At 37.5% G+C, this 23,336-nt stretch overlaps 1 protein-coding gene across 1 annotated transcript in view; it reads right to left on the bottom strand.

Moving 5' to 3' along the window:
- The window catches only part of LOC124613764, a 77,489-nt gene that overhangs the window by 7,629 nt on the left and 46,524 nt on the right, over nt 1-23,336 (bottom strand). The window contains exon 5 of the mRNA XM_047142480.1: nt 22,577-22,693. Within this exon, the coding sequence (XP_046998436.1) occupies nt 22,577-22,693 (117 nt within the window). The remainder of the gene's footprint in view (nt 1-22,576; nt 22,694-23,336) is intronic.

Below are 23,336 nucleotides of genomic sequence, written 5' to 3'. Positions count from 1 at the left end.
ATCTTCTCAGGCAGCTGCTATTATTAATCCACAGTCTTGCAGTATGTGTGCATACAGGTGTGTGTCTGATTGTGTGTATAAGAGAAAGAAACAGGAGCTCTAAAGCTAGTATAAGATTTTATGTATCTCTGTTACCTGTTTGTTAGAATGAATAGCAGCCAACAGAGCCTATTCTGTATCAAAAATTTCTTGAGGCTGTAAGTAATATCAACAAATTAACGATTTATAAAATACTTATAAGACCAGTGCTTACTTATGCCTGTAAACTGGCTCATTAATATCAAAAAATAATGGAATGCTAGATGAGTGTGGGAGAAAGTTACTTTGAAGAATTGTAGGGGGGAACCTGTGAAAGAGGAAAATGGAGGTGATGGTACAATAATGAAGTGTACATTATACAGTGTGTGACTGGAAAGTTTTAAGAATGGGCTTGTAATGGTACAATGGTGGTACTTACATGCTACTGTGATGAATCTCTTTCAAAATAGTCCCCATCTGACTGAACACACTTACTTAAAACCGTGTTTCCACTTTTGGAAACATTCCTGGAATTTTTTTTTCCAAAGTGTGTTAGGGACGCTCTCCGTATTTGCCTGGATGTCTTCAATTGAGTTAAACTGCTTCCCTTTCAGTGAAAATTTCAGTTTAGGAAACAGGTAGAAGTCCACAGGGGCCAAATCAGGGGGATATGGCGGTTGTGGAAGCACAGGAATTTGATATTTGGTCAAAAATTCACTGATGGAGAAGGCACGATGAGCCAGAGCATTGCCATAGTGTAGCACCTAACTCCTGTCTTTCCACAATGCAGGTCTTTTCTTCCACACATTTTTGCACAAATGCTCAAGGAAACATTTGTAGTGTTCCTGGTTAATTGTCTGTCCTCCAGAGGTAAATTCATGATGCACAATACCGGTAGAATAAAAAAATCACCAACATTGTTTTCATCTTCGACAGACTTCGCCGTCCTTTTTTCGGTCTTGTTGAACCTGGGATCTTCCACTGTGAAGACTGCACTTTGGTTTCAGGATCTTATCCATGTCATTTTTAGTCTGATTAATCAGTTATTGGCACACTTCAAGTTGGTATTGTCTCTGGTCACTTGAAAACACTTGGAAGTGATTTTGCGGACACTCGATACATATTCAGATCTTCATTTAAAACTGACTGAACTGCATAGAAACTTAAATAAATTTCATCAGCCACCTCTCTAATTGTAAGTCTATGATCAGAGTGCATTAAGTCGTGAACTTTCACAACATTTTCATTCATTTTTGAGGTGGAAGGACAAACGGACTGTGGTTCACCTTCAAATAATTCTTGGCCATTTTTAAATCTGTTGAACTAGGTAAAAACATTTGACTGGCTCATACAGTTATCTCCAAAAGCTGTTTGTAATAGTTCATAAGTCTCAGAAGCTGATTTCCCAGTTTTGAAACAAAATTTCATACAAACTTGTTGCTCCATTTTTACGTCCATTTTCATGAAGACAGAATCTGGCAACAAGCCCTAATAGACCCACACTCAACCAGCTGCCACAATGAACTGAATAAAGGAAAAGCAATTTCCTGTCAGGGGGAGTTCAAGGAAAAGGAAATGACTCACTCCCCACCCTCCCTGTACCTGCCTGCCAAACCAATAAGCAGTAGCAGATCCATTCTTAAAACTTTCCAGTCACACCTCGTATATAAAGATTCACCTATTAGAAGAATAGTGATATCAGCCAGACTGGGCACATGGCATGGATAAGTGACACGGAAGTAAAAAAGTATATTGGATGGAAATCCAAAAGGTCAAGGAGTACAGAGTTGACTGAGAACTATGCAGATAGATGGAGTCACAGAAGACCTGCAGAAAATGGGCTGCAGGGAATGGAAAGCTCAAGAGTTGATTGTGGTAAATGGTGGAGAATTATTGAAGATGTCACAATTTACACTGAACTGTAGAACCTGAAGAACAAGGAGTTGCTTGTTTGTTAGTCTACATTGTTTTACATTTTGTAAGATTAAGTATTAAAGTATTGTACGTGAACCAGTTTTAGGCCTGCACTGACATTGCTTAGGTTTTGTGTGATGCAGGTGAACTTAGTATTTCACTTAAAGTCCTCATGTCATCAACAAACATTCGTTTATGAACAAATTATTAATGTCTGTAAGTTATGCAGTATCCCCAAAATTTAATGGTTACTGACTTAACTTATACAATGAAGGCTTTCACGACTGGATGGTACTGTTGTTGATAATTCTTCCAGGTTATATGGCCATAGTCCATGGAATACTTCTATTCCTAACGTTTTGTAGTATTGGACAAAACGTTAGGAATAGAAGTATTCCATGGACCACGGCCATACAACCTGGAAGAATTATCAACAACACTGACTTAACTATTTCATAATACCCATCACAGTTGTTGTCTAGGAAATGCATCTGATTTTCAGCACTATTTTCGTTTGCGTCTTGTTTATTAAGGCATTGGATAATATTAGCTTTGTTCTATCAGTGTTATTGTTTGAGTACAGTTTGGAGGGAGAATGGGGAATGTTATCATGCCTTGGTAATCTCCATATATACATGCTGTTCAAACTAGAAATATATACAAACAAATTGTTATAACAAAAGAACTCAACATTTTATGTTGTTGAGTAAACACACTCTCCAAGAGGTAAACCTCACCACTTCATGACAGTCTCGAGCTGTAAGACACAAGTGCGCCTTTGACAGGGCACACCTCAAATTACATGCTGATGAACTGTTCAAGCCATTATCACTGAGCACAACATTCTGCAAGTGGTACTCCAAGAGTTTCTATATTGACCAGTATTTAATCAGTTATGGCCTCTCCTGTCTTCCACTAATATTCATAAATTCATTGATTGATTCAAAGACTTCAAATGACTTTTTCTCTAAATTTTGAAGTATGTAACAGAGAATCAGTAAATCCTGCTCCTGGTGGGAAATGTCAAGAGTTGCAGCAACAATAATTCCGTAGGAGACAGACTCTTCTCAATGACGTAAATTGGTTTTCAATAATTTTTCACCATATAAAGAAATAAATTCATTCTGAAAGTACTACGATAAATAGTGAGCTTGACCTGTCATACTTTTCCTCACAAGTTGGTTTTCTTTTACTTTGGCTATTTGCTCATGAGTTACTTCATCAGATTTTCCAATCAGTTCCATACTCTTGGAAAGCTACAACTCTACTACTTAAGGAAAATGCTGTGTCCAGAATACTTTGTAATATAGTTTCCCATCATATTGCTCCAGAATTAATAATCTATCAAAGGTAACTGTCAACACCATGTCCTTTCAATAACATTTAAAGAGTTTTTCACTCTACCTAGTGTTTTCAATGCTGAGAGCTTTTTCATGCACTGATAACTCCCTGTACAGTCTTTTGTAGGGTGCTCATCTACAAATTAGACAAATATGGGATTAAAGGCAATACTCTAAATTGGCTAACATCATACTTACACAACAGAAACCAAAAGGTAGCTGTCACCTCAGATGCCATCAATTATTATTCTAAATTGAGTACAGTATCACAAGGTGTACTTCGAGACCCCATTTTGGGGCCAATTCTGTTCCTGTTCTATGTAAATTACTTACCCATGAATATAAATTCCCCATTAGTTCTGTTTGCAGACGATACTTCTGTTTTAATTGAAGATGATGACGCAGAAAAAATTCCGAGCTCCATTTTAAGCATACTGGATACCTCAGAAAACCGGTACCAGTTAAATGGGTTGAAACTGAACATTGCAAAAATCCATACAGTACATTTCAAAACCTAACATTCAAATTGTGTGGAACTTAAAATGCAACATAACAAACCAGCTATGAAGAAGTTGACACGATCAAATTCCTGGGACTAAATGTGGACAAGAACTTAAGCTGGAATACACATATTGACTTCCTATCAAATAAACTAAGAAGTTTTGCATTTGCAATATTAGCAAATACCACTGATTTGAATATACAAAAAGTTGCTTATCATAGTTATTTTGAATATGTCATTATATATGGGATAATTTTCTAGAGAAGTTCAAGTAGTGTATATCGAATACTGAAACTGTAAAAGATAATAGTCCAGTACATGTGTACTGCACAACAGACAGACACTTGTCACCCATTATTTTGGAAACTACGAGGGTAATCCGAAAAGTAAGGTCTCCTATTTTTTTATAAGTACAGAACTCTGTTTGTGTGGTGGTTGGTCACAATGTTATGAAGAGTGCTTCATGTGCTGTGGGTAAACATGCGCACAATGCACTGATGTGCTGTCTTGGCTTGACAGCCATTGAGAATGGAGCTCTCATTGGATGCTACCGCCAAGTGTGAATTGCGCCCAGTTATTTGGTTTTTGAATGCAAAGGGCACTGCGCCAATTGAAATCCATTGCGAATTGACAGAAGTGTACAGTGAGTCGTGCATGGATGTCAAAAATGTTTGTAAGTCGTGTAGAGAGTTTGCAGCTGGTCAGACCGAAACTCACGACGAACAAAGAAGCGGGAGACCGTCAGTTTCTGAGGAGACAGTGTTGAAGGTTGAGCAAAGCATGCGCGAAGACCGGCGGATCACCCTGGATGATCTCTGCACGTTGGATCCTGAGGTTTCCCAAAGCACCACTCTCAAAATTTTAACGGAAACATTGAACTACCAGAAGGTGTGTGCAAGATGGGTGCCACGCATGCTGACAGAGAACCACACGCGGCAACGAGTTCAAGCTTCCCGCACATTTCTTTACCACCTTGCAGCCAAACAGGACAACTTTCTGGACTCAGTTGTCACTGGTGACGAAACCTGGTCATACCACTTTACACCTGAGACCAAGCAACAATCAAGCCAGTGACAGCATCCGTCTTCGCCAAAGCCGTGTTAATTCAAACAAACACAGTCTGCCAGTAAAGTCATGACAACCGTTTTTTGGGATTGGTAAGGGGAATTGTTGGTCAACTTTATGCCCACTGGGACCATAATTAATGCTGACAGGTACTGTGAGACTCTGTAAAAACTCAAATAGGCAATTCAGAACCAGAGAAGAGGAATGTTGAGCAAGGGTGTACACATTCTCCATGACAACGCGTGCCCACACATCGCTTGGCAAACCATTGCTCTCCTGCAACAGTTTCAGTGGAACATAATCACTCACCCACCCTATAGTCCTGACTAGGTGCCCAGTGACTTTAACCTATTCCCTAAGTTAAAAGAACATTTGGCTGGAAAGTGATTCAGCTCCAACAATGAGGTGAAAGAAGAGGTTCATAACTTTCTGAACAGAATGGGGGTGAGCTGTATGACATGGGCATACAAAAACTGCCACAGCTTCTACAAAAATGCATCGACAGAAATGTTTATTATGTCAAAAAATAGCTAAATGTTGAAGCAGTAAACTGATGTGTACAAGATGGCGGCCAAGTTGAAAGTGTATCACGTGTCTCCACCAAAAAACATAAATTTTGGTAGTAAAAGGAAAACGTGTGCAAGTTGTAAGAATGAAATACTGAAGCTGAACGAAGAGATATCCAGTCTACAGTTTACAATCGACGCTCAAAAGGTGGAAATAAGTAAACCACAATCTGAAAAACGTGATACGCTAATGAAGAAAGAAGGCTCGGTCTTGGGAAAATGGAAGATAATGACTGAAGGGAAAAAGGTAAAAGATCTGAAAGACAGTGAAAATTTAGTGCAAAAAAACTCTTTTGAAGTGCTTTCAGCTGTGGATTCAGTGAACACGTCGGAAAGGGTTGACAAGTTGGAAAACAAAGTAAGCAAACCATTGCTCATTGTAAGTAGGTCAAACAGTGAAAATACTGCGTCAGGAGATATTCTAAAAACTCCGAAAATAAGTGCACACACCTACACTACCACAGACTTCAATGCAAGAAAGAAAACTATGTTAAAAAGCATACCTCCAGTGAACCTGCAAAGTGAAGAACATTTAGAATACATGCGGGAAAACAACAACACTAGTCAGGTGAGAAGAAGAACCTTAAATCCTCCGGATACAAAAGGTGTGAAACACAAAACAATCTGTGTGTTAGGTGATAGTCAAGGCCATGAAATTTCTGCAAAGTTGATGAGAATATGCAGTTTCAAGGCATCTGGTTTCATAAAGCCAGAGGCTCCACTGAGTGAAATAACAGACCTAACAACATCAACTGACATAGCTAGTTTGAATAAAGATGATTTCGCCATGTTAATAGGAGGATCAAACAATGTCTGTAGAAATGGGGGATACAAGGTTATTACAGAAATGAGGAAATGTTTAAATAATTTAACCCACACAAATGTACTCATTGTGAACATCCCACATCATCATGATTTACCACCCGGGTTATGTGAACCACGAAATTAATGTTGCAAATGAGTGTATCACTGAAATATACACTAACTTTAGGAATGTCGATATTGTATATATAAACAGATTGGAGCAAAGGTTCCACACAGTCCATGGACTTCATTTAAATACACCAGGAAAGAAATTACTAGCCAAAAAAATATGTACTTGCATTTCCAAGAAGAGTGAAGAAAAAAGTATAAGTGACAAACAAATGGAAATTAAGAAGTGCTTTAGATGAGTTACAAGCTGTGGCATTGGCCAAATGCAAATTACCAAGTGGTTTAAACCAATTAGGCAAGAAACAAACAATCAAGTCATCAGCCAAACGAAAATTACGAAATGGTTTAAACTGAAGAGGGCAGATGTGGATGAAGCAAAAATTCTACAACTTCCAGAAGTTAACTCACCTGCTGATTGCCACCAGCAGACAGATGCCACACACACAAGAAAGATACCGAAATTTTTTTAGGTCAAGTGCTGTATTAGAAATGCCATTAGATAAAGAATCAGAAACCGTTTCAACTATACTACACCATAATGTTCAGTTACTCACAAATAAAATTTCCATGTTGGAAGCACTACTCCAGTATGCACTAAATGGAGACTTAATTTGCATTACTGAACATTGACTACGAAATGACGAAGTAAAATTAACCTCAATCTCAGGATTTAGATTAGCAAGTCATTTTAGCCCAGAGTTTTCCAAACATGGTCGCTCTTGAGAAAGAACAACTAAAGTTCTGTGATGTCAGTAAAATTTATATTGACTCAATTGAAAAAGAATTTGAACTTAACATTACTAAACTGACAGAGCTTAATTTCATAGTTATTAACATATATAGATCACCAAGCGGAAACCTACCAGTCTTCATTAATAAACTACAGGTTCTGCTGAACAGGATTGGTACACTAAATATGAAGATAGTGCTTTGTAGGGATTTCAATATTGATTTTTCAAAAGACAGCAACACCAGAGATGCTTTGATAAATATGACCAACACATTAAATATGATTCCCACAATACACTGCCCAACAAGATTAACAGAATGTACAAATTCCATTATTGACCAAATATTCATCTCAAAAACAAATTACGGATTCACATGCAGAGTATTGAGCATCTACATCTACATCGATACTCCGCAAGCCACCCAACGGTGTGTGGCGGAGGGCACTTTACGTGCCACTGTCATTACCTCCCTTTCCTGTTCCAGTCGCGTATGGTTCGCGGGAAGAACGACTGTCTGAAAGCCTCCGTGCGCGCTCTAATCTCTCTAATTTTACATTCGTGATCTCCTCGGGAAGTATAAGTAGGGGGAAGCAATATATTCGATACCTCATCCAGAAACGCACCCTCTCGAAACCTGGCGAGCAAGCTACACCGCGATGCAGAGCGCCTCTCTTGCAGAGTCTGCCACTTGAGTTTATTAAACATCTCTGTAACGCTATCACGGTTACCAAATAACCCAGTGACGAAACGCGCCGCTCTTCTTTCGATCTTCTCTATCTCCTCCGTCAACCCGACCTGGTACGGATCCCACACTGATGAGCAATACTCAAGTATAGGTCGAACGAGTGTTTTGTAAGCCACCTCCTTTGTTGATGGACTACATTTTCTAAGCACTCTCCCAATGAATCTCAACCTGGTACCCGCCTTACCAACAATTAGTTTTATATGATCATTCCACTTCAAATCGTTCCGTACGCATACTCCCAGATATTTTACAGAAGTAACTGCTACCAGTGTTTGTTCCGCTATCATATAATCATACAATAAGGGATTCTTCTTTCTATGTATTCGCAATACATTACATTTGTCTATGTTAAGGGTCAGTTGCCACTCCCTGCACCAAGTGCCTATCCGCTGCAGATCTTCCTGTATTTCGCTACAATTTTCTAATGCAGCAACTTCTCTGTATACTACAGCATCATCCGCGAAAAGCCGCATGGAACTTCCGACACTATCTACTAAGTCATTTATATATATTGTGAAAAGCAATGGTCCCATAACACTCCCCTGTGGCACGCCAGAGGTTACTTTAACGTCTGTAGACGTCTCTCCATTGATAACAACATGCTGTGTTCTGTTTGCTAAAAACTCTTCAATCCAGCCACACAGCTGGTCTGATATTCCGTAGGCTCTTACTTTGTTTATCAGGCGACAGTTATAATGATCATGAGGCACAGCTGCTGTGTATAGAAATGCCAACAGGTAGTATCAGTTCCGAAAAAGTAGTTGAAAAAAGAACCTTTTCTGAAGATAACATTAGAATTTTTAATCTCTTACTGTCGAAGGAAAACTGGGAAAGCATCGCCACTCAGAACAATGTTGATAGCATGTACATGAGTTTTCAGAGCATCTTTCTTCACTATTTTAATGTAGCATTTCCAAAAGTAGTAAAAACAGAAAACCTAACAATAATAATCAATGGGTAACTAAAGGCATAAAAATTTCCAGTGAGAGAAACAGATTTCTGCAGTACTGCCATAAGTAACATAGGGTAACACAAGAATCTGCAGATTATTCAAAAGCCTACAAAAGAATCTATGAGTAGAGTAATCAAAGAGGCTCACCACATAGCAAACCCCTTGGCAAAAATTTTGAACCTCTCTTTAAAAACTGGTGTGTTTCCAGATATTTTTAAAATAGCAAAAGTTTCCCCACTGCTAAAAAAAAGGTTCTTCTGAAAAAATATCAAACTAGCAACCTGTGTCACAGTTAAGTTCCTTCCCAAAAATTCTAGAAAAACTCTTCTACAACTGGCTTTTAAGTTTCATAAATAAATACGCACCTCTTACAGAACAACAACATGGTTTTAAAAAGTCTAAATCTACATAGACAGCAATTTCCAAATTCTTAGACTGTGTTTTAAAATCCCTTGATCAACATAAATTAGCTGCAGGTATTTTTCTAGTCTTTGATGTCCTGGACCATAACATCCTGCTCGAAAAATTAGAAAGACGAGGAGTAAGAGGTGTAGCACACAGCTGGTTGTGTTCATACCTAAAAAACCGCAGGCAGAAAATATCACTTCCGTATGAATTCAACAAAATGAATAAAACAAGAAATAACTCCTTTCTGTCTAGCAAATTACCAATAAAATATGGTGTACCATAGGCCTCAATCTTAGGTCCACTACTCTTCTTGGTTTATGTGGATGACTTAGTTGAATATATGAGTCCCACAAAAACTATCCTGTTTGCCGATGACATCAGCATATTGCTCAATGGATCCAGTCAAGAAACTTTGCAGTCCACAGCAGAAAGCTCTATGAAAAGACTTTCTGAGTGTTTCACAAAAACAAACTCATTATAAATACTGAAAAAACTGTGTGCGTCGATTTTCATTTAATTCCTCCAACTAATCAAATGTCTATTCAAGCACAATTAAAAAATGATCCCCTAGAAAATGTAAGTGTAACAAAATTTTTGGTTCTATGGGTTCAGCAAGACTTAAAGTGGGACACACATATAAATAACTTGTCTAGAAAACTATCATCTGTGTGCTTTGGCATAAGAATTTTAAAGGCTACAACAAGCAAAACAACAGTACTTCAGGCATACTATGCGCAGTTCCACTCACTAGTCTGATATGGGATCATTTTCTGGGGATACTCAACTCACAGTGTAAAGGTTTTTAGAATGCAAGAAAGAGCTCTAAGAATAATTTGTGGCCTTAAAAAGATAGAGTCCTGTAAATCCCATTTTACTGAGCTTGGTGTTCTAAATATTCCAAGTTTATTCATTTAGAAACTATCTTGTTCACTATGGACTACCTCCTGAAAACAGGCAAACTGCTACAGAACAAAAATGTACACAACTATAGTACCAGAGGGAAATCAAAATACATCAAAAATGTCATAGAACAACCAGCTATCACAGGAGCATGATTAATATTGATGTAATATTATGCAATAAGATACCAGAGGAAATAAATCATCCAATATTTGAAGCTAACCTAAAGGCATTTCTAATAAAGCACTGTTTCTATTCTGTCAGTGAATTTCTGAATATGTAACAAAATTAATTGTAATAGGTACCTATTTTTAATTTGCCTACTATTTTGCTAATACTATGTATTATTGTAACTACTCTTTGACCTGTCCAATATCAATTGTACAATTTGTGCTGTATGATACAGTTGGACCAATAAAAATCAAATCAGATAAAATCAAATTAAATCAGATGTAAACCATTGTAGAAATAAACAGGTCTATGTACTTACAAAAAAAAAAGGAGACCTTACTTTTGGGATTACCCTCATACAAATTCTAACTGTTCTCTCCATATACCTACACAGTAGACAAAATTATTTGAGCAGAATCTTCATATGTATAACATAAGAAATAAAAATAATTTTATGCTACCCACACCAGTTGAGATTATTTGCATGGGCCCATAGTATATGGCAATGATAATACACGACAAGTTAATGGGCAAAAGTATATTTAAGATGAAGCCAGATATTTTAAAAATGAGGCTACAGCAGATTCTGTGGGAGAAATGCCACTATTCAGTAGAAGAATTCATAGAGGATGAAATGATAATTTGAGCAAGGGAAAATTAAGTATCTGATTTTATTGTAATTGTGTATAACAAAATATTATTATTATTATTATTAGTATCATTATTATTATGCTGTTCATTAACATCAGCTATTCTTTGTTTATGGCAAAAATATTTCACAATTTAACATGTCTCCTGTACCTGACTCAAATGATTTAGATTAAGTATATTATGACACAAATAAACCACAATTCACAATTCAAATATAAAACCCTTCTTTTGAAAGTTTACTCTGGTTTGATTTAAAAATGGTACAAGGTAAGCAATGAATACTGTTTTTTGACTCATTCTATGTTAACAATTCACGTGGAAATTTTTTACTTGGTTAGTTACTTGCTGTTTTCATGTACAGCAATGTCTCATGGAAATCTTTCTCTGAAGGGTAAGTTGGAAAAGACTCTGATTTGGTCTGAAAAGCTGAGAAACCAGCATAAGATGATGCTATTTCCTGTCAATGTTCACTACTCATCACTGGAAGCCAAGTACCAGGTTCATTCAAAATATAACTGTTGCTGTCATCAGTATTTATACTAACATCTGGATTAGCACATTTTTCATTACTTTCCTGACATACAGTAGGAGTATCTCTGTCTTATTTGTTTCCTTTGATTCAGTTAACTGTTCAGAAGCCAGTTTATCTTGTTCTTGTGTGATTTGTTTTACATGTTTTTGGACTGAAACTGAGTGAACAACAGGGCATGAGGGCTGGCTGTCAGCGGCTGTTGTAGGTTCTGACATATCGAGAAGCTGCACATCTTTTAACTCCTCTCGTTCCAGATACTTCAAAACTTTTGTAATAATTGGACAACCTTCAGCTACTTTTTCCAATTTGTCTTCTTTCAGCTGTCTTTTTAAAGCACCAGATTTATGTTTGTATTCGACATCTTAAGCTGCTGTTGTGTTGTTTGATATGAAATGAAACAATATATTCCAGCTAAAATACATTTCTTTAAAATATAAATCTCTATTTCTCAAATTGGATTATTAGAAAGGTTACTCTTACCTTATCTTGTTCAGGAACATTTTTGCATAAATGAAGATTTGGCAAAACAAAGCACTTTTATGCAAAATAATGGAAACTTAAAAAATGAATGATATGACTTTCAGTAGCAGGATACAAAAATGATAGAATTCATTCCCTGTCACAAGGGGTTGAGAAGAGGACTGTGACTGATGAGTGATATCTGTTTTTAGAGTGAAGAGGAAGAGGAAAATGGCTAGACAAAAAATAGCCAAGGCAGGAACTACCAGAACTAATTTTATTGTACCTTGATGGAGCTGTGAGGCAAATCGATGTGGGGTTAGGGATGGCTCTGAGGGCAGCCAACTTTGCTCATGTTTCTCTGGTGACCATTGAGACTATCAACAGATGGGGTTTCACTCAGCATGGCCTACACCTAAACAGGATTGTGAAGGGAAGATTGGTACAGCTGATTCATGAAAGTATAGGGGGTGGATCTTGGGCAACATATGGCCAAATACCTGCTGTCATGGGTAGGAACTGTCATGGGTAGGAAAAGTAAGTCTTTTTTAGGATAAATCCAGACAACAGGTTCCCCTGCCTAAAGAATATCTCCAGTACTTTAAAAAATACTGGAACAATCACTCACAAGACAGATTTTAACACTCCAAATAGCACACATACCAGATGTCACAAAGAAAAACAAACAATTGGAAGGAGTAACATGGGGCATGTCACAGACTTAACAATCCTCCAACAAAACATGCAGTCAATAAAAAATAAAATACAACTATTAGAAGTTGAGCTCCAATCTTTGAACTGCACAGTAGTTTGTGCTACTGAGCACTGGCACAAAGAGACAGAAATCCAACAAGTAGTGTTATCATTGTATGAAAGGGCAAACTCTTGCTGCAGAACTGCTTCAAGGGGCGGAGTATCATGCATTTATATCAGAAAAGGAACACAGTTCAAATCAAGACATGACCTCAGTACAGCAAGTGAGGACAAACACTTTGAAATATCAGCTATTGAATTAACAGGTCTTGACACCACCAAGAAATTAATCATTTTGTGTGTGTATAGATCTCCCAGGGGTAGTGTGGACACTTTTTTCAGTAAATTAACAGAAGTTCTAGACAAAGTCTCAAGTACAAAGGTCAACATAATTCTGTGTGGGCACATTAACATCAACACTAATATCATAAATGAATCCAGTAGCACTCTCATAAATATCCTTCAAAGTTTTGGCATGTCTCTGTTGGTCAATAGTGCAACAAGGGTTAGTACAATGACTGCATCAGTAATTGACCATGTGGTCACAAATATGGACAGGGAAAAATGTGATGTAACTGTAAAAGCTCTTGGACTAGCAGATCATCTCTGTCAAACAACAACAGTAAAATCAGGCAACGAATCATTCCCTAAACTATAAGCCTACAAACGACATGTATCAGAAATCAAAATAAAAGATTTTTCAAAGGAACTAGCAAAACAAAGCTGGGATGAAATGAATAAGGAAACCAATGTTAATATCAAATTCTCTAAATTCTTCACATTATTTAAATTGAACTTTGAAAAGGCATTTCCAAAAGTACACATGTCTGTATCAACAACTCACAAAAACAGATGAATAACATCAGGTATTAAGAAGTCCTCCCAAACACTTAAATACCTCAGTTCCATGAAAAAAAATCGCAATGATCCAGAATTCTTAAATTCCTATCATATATACAAAAAGATCTAGAGGAAGGTGCTGATTGCCACAAATGAGTCATTTAATGACAAAATAACAGATAATGCACAGAATAAAAGCAAAGCTGTCTGGGATGTTATAAAAAAGGAAATGGGGAGAAGCAAAGAAACGCAGAGTAACGTACTACTAAGGAAGGGGGATAAGATAATAAATGATGCACAACACGTAGCAAACTATTTCCCCAAAACAAATATAACACGTGTAAATAATGTTACACTAAATACAATGATGTTACTTCCAACCACAGAGAATGAAGTCAATAAAACTGTTCAGAAACTAAAAAGTAAAAAGTCAGTAGGCTTAGATGAAGTACCAATGTGTGTACTGAAACAATGCATAGAGATTATACAAGGCCCTTTATCAAATATAATAAATGAATCCTTCAAATCAGAAACATTTTCAGAGCAGTTGAAACAGGCAAGAGTTGTACCTTTGCTTAAGAAAGGTAACACAGAAGACATACAAAATTACTGACTTATTTCCCTGCTGTCACATTCTCAAAAATAATAGAAGCAATTCTAAAAGACAGATTAATAAATTACCCAAATAAATACAATCTTTCAAGCGAATCACAGTTTGGTTTCTGAAGTGGCAAAAATACAGAGACAGCCATAGTAGAATTCATAAACATAGTACTTTATGCTCTTGACAGAGATGAGTGTGTCACAGGCATATTTTTGGATCTTTCTAAGGCTTGTAACCACAAGATTCTATCAAATAAATTAGAAGCATTAGGAATAAGAGGGGTAGTTAATGACTGGTTTCGATCATACCTGGCAGATAGGGTACAAAGGGTAGAGATAACACATACTTCAGATAGATCTAAAATTTAGTAAAACACTTATCAGAACCAAAATACATTAACATACGGGGTTCCGCAAGGTAGCATATTTGGACCAATACTATTCCTGATATACATCACTGACTTTCCCAGTAGTGTAACTCGTGGTGAAAAAATTCTCTTTTCTGATAAGCAAATGAAGCTCTGAAGGAAGTTTACAATTGGTCAATAAGCAATAAAGTGACATTGAACATAATGAAAACTAATTCCATGAATTTCAGTTTGAAGAGTTTTTGCATATTACTGTTGGTCAACAAGGCAAAAAGAGTAATCATAATGACAGCACTGTTAATAAACCACGTTGTCACAAATATGGGCAGGAAATGTGTGGTAAAACTGTAAAAGATTTTTGAATCACACACCATTTCTAGCATACAATAACAGTAAAGTCTGATGTGGAAGGAAGTCCCTGAACTGCAGGCATGCAAAAAAATTTCATTAAAAGTCAAAGTCAAGATTTTTTCAAGAAAACTCCAAACAAAATTCAAGATGAGGTGTATAGAGAAAACAATGCAAATGTAAAATTCTTAAAGTTTGCAACATTATTTTAATTAAATTTTGAAAAGACCCTTCCAGGACTACCTACAGCATTAGCAATGTCTGACAAAAACAAATGAATACAGTAGGTATTAGAAAGTCCTCGCAGACCAATAAATACTCCAGTTCCACCAAGAAGTGTCACAGTAAGCCAATGTTCAAAGCAAAACAGTTTGAAATGTCACAAAATAGAAGGCAGGAGAGGGTAACAAAAGTGTAACAACATACAGATTAAGGAAAGGTAACATGAATAAATGACTCATATCGGTAACACTTTTCAGTTATTGCAGAGTGATTGCAACAAAATTTCCCAAAAGCTGATATAAAATATGTAAAGGGTTATGTACTAATTACAATGATGTAGTTGTTAACCACATAGCTTGAAGACAGTAAAATGACACAAAAACTAAAAAGAAAATGTAAGTGGACATAGATGGAATACTAATCTGTGTGCCAAAACAATGGATACAGAGCACAGAACTTACTCAGACTAATACTGTGAATGACATTAATGAATTAGTCTTCCATTGTGTTGGTATTAAGGAAAAAATTATGTTCATTATGTTTGTTGATGACAGCAACATAATAGCCATTGAAAATACAAACTCCTGTAACAAACACAGTTAGTGAGCAACATCATTGAACTTTCCAGAGTATTTTTAATAGGCATGAGTTCTTCTTCTGCTAATTGCAGAAAACAGAGAAAACTACAGACCCACTGTTCTTCTACCATCATTCTAAAACAACAATAGAATTAATTATAAATGAAAGATTACTAATCTATTTGATTAAATGTAACATTCTATAAGGGTCATACTTTATTTTCTGGAGCGATAGAAGTATATAATCAGCCACAGCAGTGTTACGAAGGCAGCACTTGATGCTCTTAACCAGGATGAGTGTGTGAAAGGCACACTTTTAGACATGTTCAAAGCTTTTAATACTGTTGACCATACAACAGTATTAAGTTAGAATTATCAGGACTATGAGATAATTTTGATTGGTTTCCATCATATCTATCAGGAGATAGCAAAAACCTTAAACAAGGCTAAACTTTCATTGAAACATTTATAAGGACCAGCAGAAAAATACTCCTGTTGGGGCATAAAAAAGGCAAATATGTTTCTGCTCAAAACTGACAGAAATATAGCAAACCAGCTGCCCCAATACTTATTCCACCTCTCTCACCAAAAATTGTGGGCACACGAACATATTCAAGCTGTATTATAACAAACCATTCTAAATCCTTTTACCCAGTCTATCTATGTAGTTAAGACTTCTTATTCAGTATTTCCTCTCACTGCCACTGCTTTTTTTTGTATGTCTCTCTTCCATTACCTCCCTTTTTTCTCCCACTGATTTACAGTATATCCCTCTGGCACTGTCTCTTCTCTCACTTAAATTGTCTCCTTTTGCCTTTCTTTCCCACTGCCACTGTCTCCACCTTATCTCAACTGCTCAAAAATTCTATGGGTCCAACAGATTTTTTCCCTTATACCCAAGTGGTTAAGCTTTTGGTCCTAAATGTGCCCTCCCATATACCTACATGTTAAAGTTTGCTGGTATGAGAGGGCTAGACCCTAAGCCTATATATGGTCTCCATTCATCTGTATTTTTGATTTTCGCTGTCTCTTCTCTCTCTTGTTCCCAGGGAATCTACTTCCATCCAGCCCTCTCTCTTTTATTGCCACTGTGTCTCACTGACTCTGTGTGTGTGTGTGTGTGTGTGTGTGTGTGTGTGTGTGTGTGTGTTGTGTGTGTGTGTGTGTGTGTGTATACCTGTCCCTTTTTCCCCCTAAGGTAAGTCTTTCCGCTCCCGGGATTGGAATGACTCCTTACGCTCTCCCTTAAAACCTACATCCTTTCATCTTTCCCTCTCCTTCCCTCTTTCCTGATGAAGCAACCTTGGGATGCAAAAGCTTGAAATTTTTGTGTGTGTTTTTATTATTGTTTCTATCAACGTACCAATGCTTTCGTTTGGTAAGTTACAGAATCTTTGTTTTTAGATATATTTTTCCCACGTGGAATGTTTCCATATAAGCACTATGTTGAAAAAGTAACTCTATAAAATTCAATTATATGAATGTACCTCTAATTTGTCTACCTGAAATTAAGAAAATTATACAGTCTCTCAAAAATAAAAGCTCATCTGGTTCTGATGGTGTATCCAATGGACTACTAAAGATTTGTTCCCACATAATAAGACCAGTCTTATCTGAAATATTCAATAGATCACTGACTAAAGGTATTTTTTCCAGAAAGACTGAAAATGCCACTATTTAACCTCTCCTTAAGAAAGGAGATAAGAGAGATGTCAGTAAGTACTGATCTGTTTCTCTGCTGATAACATTTTCCAAAATCACTGAGGTGATGTAATAGACAACAAGCAGAATTAGTGCTATTTGTGACATGACACTAGTATTGTAATCAATCCAAGCATACATACAGAAAAAGAAGAAATGGTAAACAATTTTCTTTAAAGTGTCTATTCACTATTCACTGGTTTTCTGTGAATGGTCTCACGCTCAATTTAAAAATGACACAACATATTCAGTTCTGCTCATCTAGAGGTACTATGCTAGTACACCAATGATAAATGCAACACATGGTGAGACAACAATAAACAGGATGGAAACTTTAAAATTCTTAAGTGTCCATAATGCTGGACATTTAAACTGGAAAAGCAGATTTTGGAACGCCTACAAGCAACCTAATTTAGCCATATTTGGATTTAGAATCATAGTAAATGTTAAGAGACAGGCAAATCAATAAGCTGACATATTTTGGATATTTTCACTCAATAAAGTCGTATGGAATAATGTTCTGGGATGAATCATCTTTAAGAAAGAAAGACTTCATTGCACAAAAACATGCTATCAGAGTAATATGTGGTGCTCACCCATGACCATTTTGTAGATATATGCTTAAGGAGTTGGGTATTCTGACTACAGCTTACAGTATATTCGTTCCCTCACGAAGTTTGTTGTAAATATTCCAGTATAGTTAAAGGAAAAAAAAACCTTATAAATGTTCAGCATGAATCCATGTTTACAAATTAATTTGCAATGTTCCACATCATCCTGATTTATCATACAAAATGATCCATGGAACATGATAGTATCTAGCTCATTCACTCTCTGTGCTCTCTTTCAGCACAAAAAAGCACAAATATGTTTGCATCAAGCTTTCGAAATGTGGTGCTACAGAAGAATGCTGAAGATTAGATGGGTAGATTTCATAACTAATGAGGAGGTATTGAATAAAATTGGGGAGAAGAGGAGTTTGTGGCACAACTTGACCACAAGAAGGGATCGGTTGGTAGGACATGTTCTGAGGCATCAAGGGATCACCAATTTAGTACTGGGGGGCAGTGTGGAGGGTAAAAATTGTAGAGGAAGACCAAGAGATGAATACACTAAGAAGATTCAGAAGGATGTAGGCTGCAGTAGGTACTGGGAGATGAAGAAGCTTGCACAGGATAGAGTAGCATGGAGAGCTGCATCAAACCAGTCTCAGGACTGAAGACCACAACAACAACATGTTTGCATCCCAAAATTTTTGATGAGGGAGGGGGAATGAAAATTGAGGCAGCTGGTTCCCCACTCTTCAGTCAAAGCCCTTTAAAAAGGAACATATTCACCTTTTTCATGCTCTGATAGGAGCATTTTTCGACTGGTTCCATTCTTTTCCCTGATACAGAAGGATGTGCTGCTTATATAAAATGAATTCTATAGGTCAATAAAGTTCTAACAGTTCATTTATGTACTTCAACACATTTATATACTTTAACACATGTAAATAGTAAATAAGCATGCATAATATAAGTTAAGGCAAAATAATTTGTTTTACATTATTTCTGGATATTCTGCTCATCTATCACAATTCATCAAAAGCATCTTGCTTATAATTTGTATATTAAAAAAGTAAAAATATTATTGGAAATATTTTACTGAATTGGCAGTCTTTTCAGTTTTATATAATTTTTGGGAGTAATTTCAACTTCTTTTCAGGCATGTTAAGCCATTTTTAACCCACTTTTTGTCACTGCAGTATCACTTGGGGCCTATCTGTAGACGTGTGAAGTGTTTATTATACAGAGGCAGTGCACCATAAAGTTTTACAGTTGAAAAAATTCTGACGAAAAACATACTTTTGTGACCTCAAAACCTTAATGATGAGCCTAGAATCCTAGTCATGTGTACAATATGTCAGTTAAAGCTAATACCTCAGACTGGATATTAGGCACATATTTTACAGGCATAAATACAGCACATTTGAACTTCTGGATCTTGGTAATGAGTAATGATATCAAAAATGGTTTAAGGTTCCTTGAGATATCATCTTAAGAACATAAGGTAAAAATTTTGAAATTTTGCCAAATAGAAATTATAGAATTGGCCTTCCCCACAACTGGTACTTTTGGTACCCAAAAGTAATGGTTTTTTGGATGTATCTTGAAATGGATACAGATTTTCAAAAATCATAAATATTGTTTAGATAAATGTCTAAAGAATGTACAACTAAAATTTGAGTCCTTGGTTATGGTTTTTTAGGTAACTGCAGCACACAGTGCAAAAAAGGTTAAAAACAGGTTTTATCAAACAATGGAAAATCCAGTATGGAATAATGACAATATTATGAAAAGGATAGTTGCTACTCATCATGTAGCAGACATGCTGGGTCACAAGTAGGCACAACAAGAAGACTGTCAAACAAAGCTTTTGGCCAAACAGGGTTTCATTAGAATTAGACAAAACACACACACACACACACACACACACACACACACACACACACGCACGCACGCACACACACACACACACACACAAAAACCACAGTCTCTGCCAAGACCAGACTGCGAGCACTGGTGCATGATGGGAAAAACAAACTGAGTGGTGGGGATAAGGGGGAGACTGGGGCTGGGAGGGAGAAGGGTACCTGGTTAGGAATGGGCAATGGTAAAGGGCTGCTTGTGGGAGCAAACAGGGATGAGGTGAGGTGAGGTGAGGGTAGGGTAGGGTAGGGTAGCTAGGTGCAGTTGGGTGGTTAGACAGAGGGTGCACTGGGGGAGGGGGGGGGGCAGGGGAGCAGTGAAGGAGAGAAGTAAAAAGACTGTGGTTGCACTGGTGAAATAGAGGGCTGTGTGGTGCTGGAATGGGAACAGGGAGGAGGATAGGTGGATAAAGGGCAATGAGTAACAAAGATTTAGGCCAGGAGGGTTATGGAAACATAGGACATATAGGCAGGGTTCCAATCTGTGCAATTCAGAAAAGCTGGTGTTTGTGGGAAGGATCCAGATGGCACAAGCTGTGAAGCAGTCATTGCAATGAAAAACATCATGTTGGGTCGCATGCTCAACAACTGGATGTTCCAGCTGTTTCTTGGCCACAGTTTGTTGGTGGCCATTCATGCAGACAGACAGCTTGTTGATAGTCATGCCCACATAGAATGCACCACAGTGGTTGCAGCTTAGCTTGCAGATCACGTGACTGGTTTCACAGATAGCCCTGCCTTTCATGGGATAGGTGATGTTTGTGATCGGACTGAAGTAGGTTGTGGTGCCTCCACAGTTCCTGTTCCTTTACCACATGGTGCTCTGCTCATCACTATTGTACCACCTCCGTTTACACTAACATCCCTAATACTTGTGGCCTTGCCACTATTGAACACCACCTTCCCCAATGTTCGATGGATTCCAAACCAAGGACCTCCTTCCTAGGTGTCATGCCCTGCTATATCCTTGCCAGCAATTACTTCTCCTTTAAAGACATTATCTACAAACAAATCCAGTGATGAAACTTCCTGGCAGTTTAAAACTGCGTGCCCGACCGAGACTCGAACTCGGGACCTTTGCCTTTCGCGGGCAAGTGCTCTACCATCTGAGCTACCGAAGCACGACTCACGCCCGGTACCCGCAGCTTTACTTCTGCCAGTATCTCGTCTCCTACCTTCCAAACTTTACAGAAGCTCTCCTGCGAACCTTGCAGAACTAGCACTCCCGAAAGAACGGATATAGCGGAGACATGGCTTAGCCACAGCCTGGGGGATGTTTCCAGAATGAGAAAGTGCTAGTTCTGCAAGGTTCGCAGGAGAGCTTCTGTAAAGTTTGGAAGGTAGGAGACGAGATACTGGCAGAAGTAAAGCTGCGGGTACCGGGCGTGAGTCGTGCTTCGGTAGCTCAGATGGTAGAGCACTTGCCTGCGAAAGGCAAAGGTCCCGAGTTCGAGTCTCGGTCGGGCACGCAGTTTTAAACTGCCAGGAAGTTTCATATCAGCGCACACTCCGCTGCAGAGTGAAAATCTCAAATCCAGTGATGGCTAATAGCACCTGCATCGCACCATCCTATGCCAACCTATTCATGGGCCATCTGGAGGAATCCATTCTAACCACTCAGAACCCCAAACCCCTCCCCTGGTTCAGATTCACTGATGTCATCTTTGTGATCTGGATTGAGGGTGAGGACACTCTATCTACATTCCTCCAGAACCTCAACATCTTAAGCTCCATTAAATTCACCTGGTCCTCCTCAACCCAACAAGCCACCTTCCTTGATCATGACCACCAACTCAGAGATGGTTTCATCAGCAGCTCCATCCATATCAAACCTATCAACCACCAACACCACTTCAATAGCTGCTATCCATTCTGTACCAAGAAGTCCCTTCCATACAGCCTTGCCGCCTGTGGCTGCTGCATCTGTACTGACGAGCAGTCCCTCTCAAAATATACCAAGGTCTCACTCAGGCTTTCAGACTGTAATTACCCTCCCAACCTTGTACAAAAACAGATCTCCCATGCCTTATCTATTTGTTTTATCAGTAACAGTACAACATTTTTGTTAGTAGCTAGTTTCATAATAGAAAAAATAATATATGATGTGGGCACAAATTAAAAGTAATAACTTATGCAGAACAATACGGAAACAGAGTGGATTAGCAGCATTTCAGCTCTCCACCAACAGAAAAAAATCATTTGAGACTGACAGGCTAGTAAAGAAAACTAAAAACATGAGAAAGACTAAATGTGCAGATAGAGGACTGAATGCAAAATGGCGAAAACTAGAAAATGACCTACTGAAATGAATTCAAGGACACCATCAAAGTGGCGTTGGAATTAGTACAGAAATGATTCACATACATGCTCGTAACCTAGCACTACAGTAGAAATTAATAGACTTTAAGAGTGTAGATGCTTGGTGCTAAGGGTTTACAAAGCATTATAGACTTAGCATGTTAACCAAAACCACAATATCTTGGGAAATATAAAAGAGTGTGAAGAGAAAATATTATCCATCTATTGCTTTATTATTCTACATCAACTGCTGATTCTTTAGCCTTTAGGGGCAGTTTCCCACCCCAAGCACACTAATCATGTTCCCATTACTTTATTAACTGACTTGTTTATATACACTCAAATTCATGATGGTTATGTTTTTAGGAACCTATTAACTGGGTTCTAATTTCAAATGGATTTTTGGTTGCTGGTAGTATTCACAACACCAGTTTTTCAATTAACCTAATTTAAATATTATCTTTGGAGATAAAGTTATTTAAAAAGCCAACAGAGCATCCATACATACCTGTTCTAAATGGAAGTACCTTCTCGGAAAATCTGGCACTACTTGGTATGTCTCAGATCCTTTCAGCCACATTTTTCCAATTAATACCTCAGCCATTTGTCGGATAGACCTAACATTCTGAAATTAAAAAATTAAAAAAATTACTTACAAAGGCATGGTTGGTTGGTTAATTTTGGGGGAAGGGACAAAACAGTGATGTCATTGTTCCCACTGAATTAGGGAAGGATGGTGAAGGAAGTCAGCTGTGTCTGTTCAAAGGAACCATCCCAGCATTTACCTAAGGCAATTTAGGGAAATCATGGAAAACCAAATGAGAATGGCTGGACACAGGATTGAACCATCATCCTCCGAAAAAATGCACAATCTGGGGGGGAAAAAACAGCTATGCTTCTCTACAGTACACCTATGTTCTAAGCAAACAAACTTCAAAAGTACACAGTTTCTTTTTTTTAAATTTGAGAACTAACTGCATCCATAGTCTTTTTTTATCACAATTATTTGCAAAATGAGGTAACAAACATTCAGTCCATTGTAGTGTATACTGTGATGCATAAAACACAAATATTAGTTTTATAAGTGTTCTTTCTACTTTTTAAAAGAACTCATTTGCTGTAAAGAGTTAATGTTTATTGTTAGCAAAATCCAGGACATAATAGAGCACTGATTGATCTTCTTATACATAACAAATGAAATATTTTTCATTCACAACTCTCATTTTTTTCAGCGTAAAGCATATTATCTCTTACACACAAAAGTGACT

Source organism: Schistocerca americana, chromosome 4, assembly GCF_021461395.2.
Source record: "Schistocerca americana isolate TAMUIC-IGC-003095 chromosome 4, iqSchAmer2.1, whole genome shotgun sequence".
Classification (NCBI taxonomy): Eukaryota; Metazoa; Arthropoda; class Insecta; order Orthoptera; family Acrididae; genus Schistocerca; species Schistocerca americana.
Note: the sequence above shows the minus strand (reverse complement) of the source record. Positions and strands in the feature narration are given on the sequence as shown.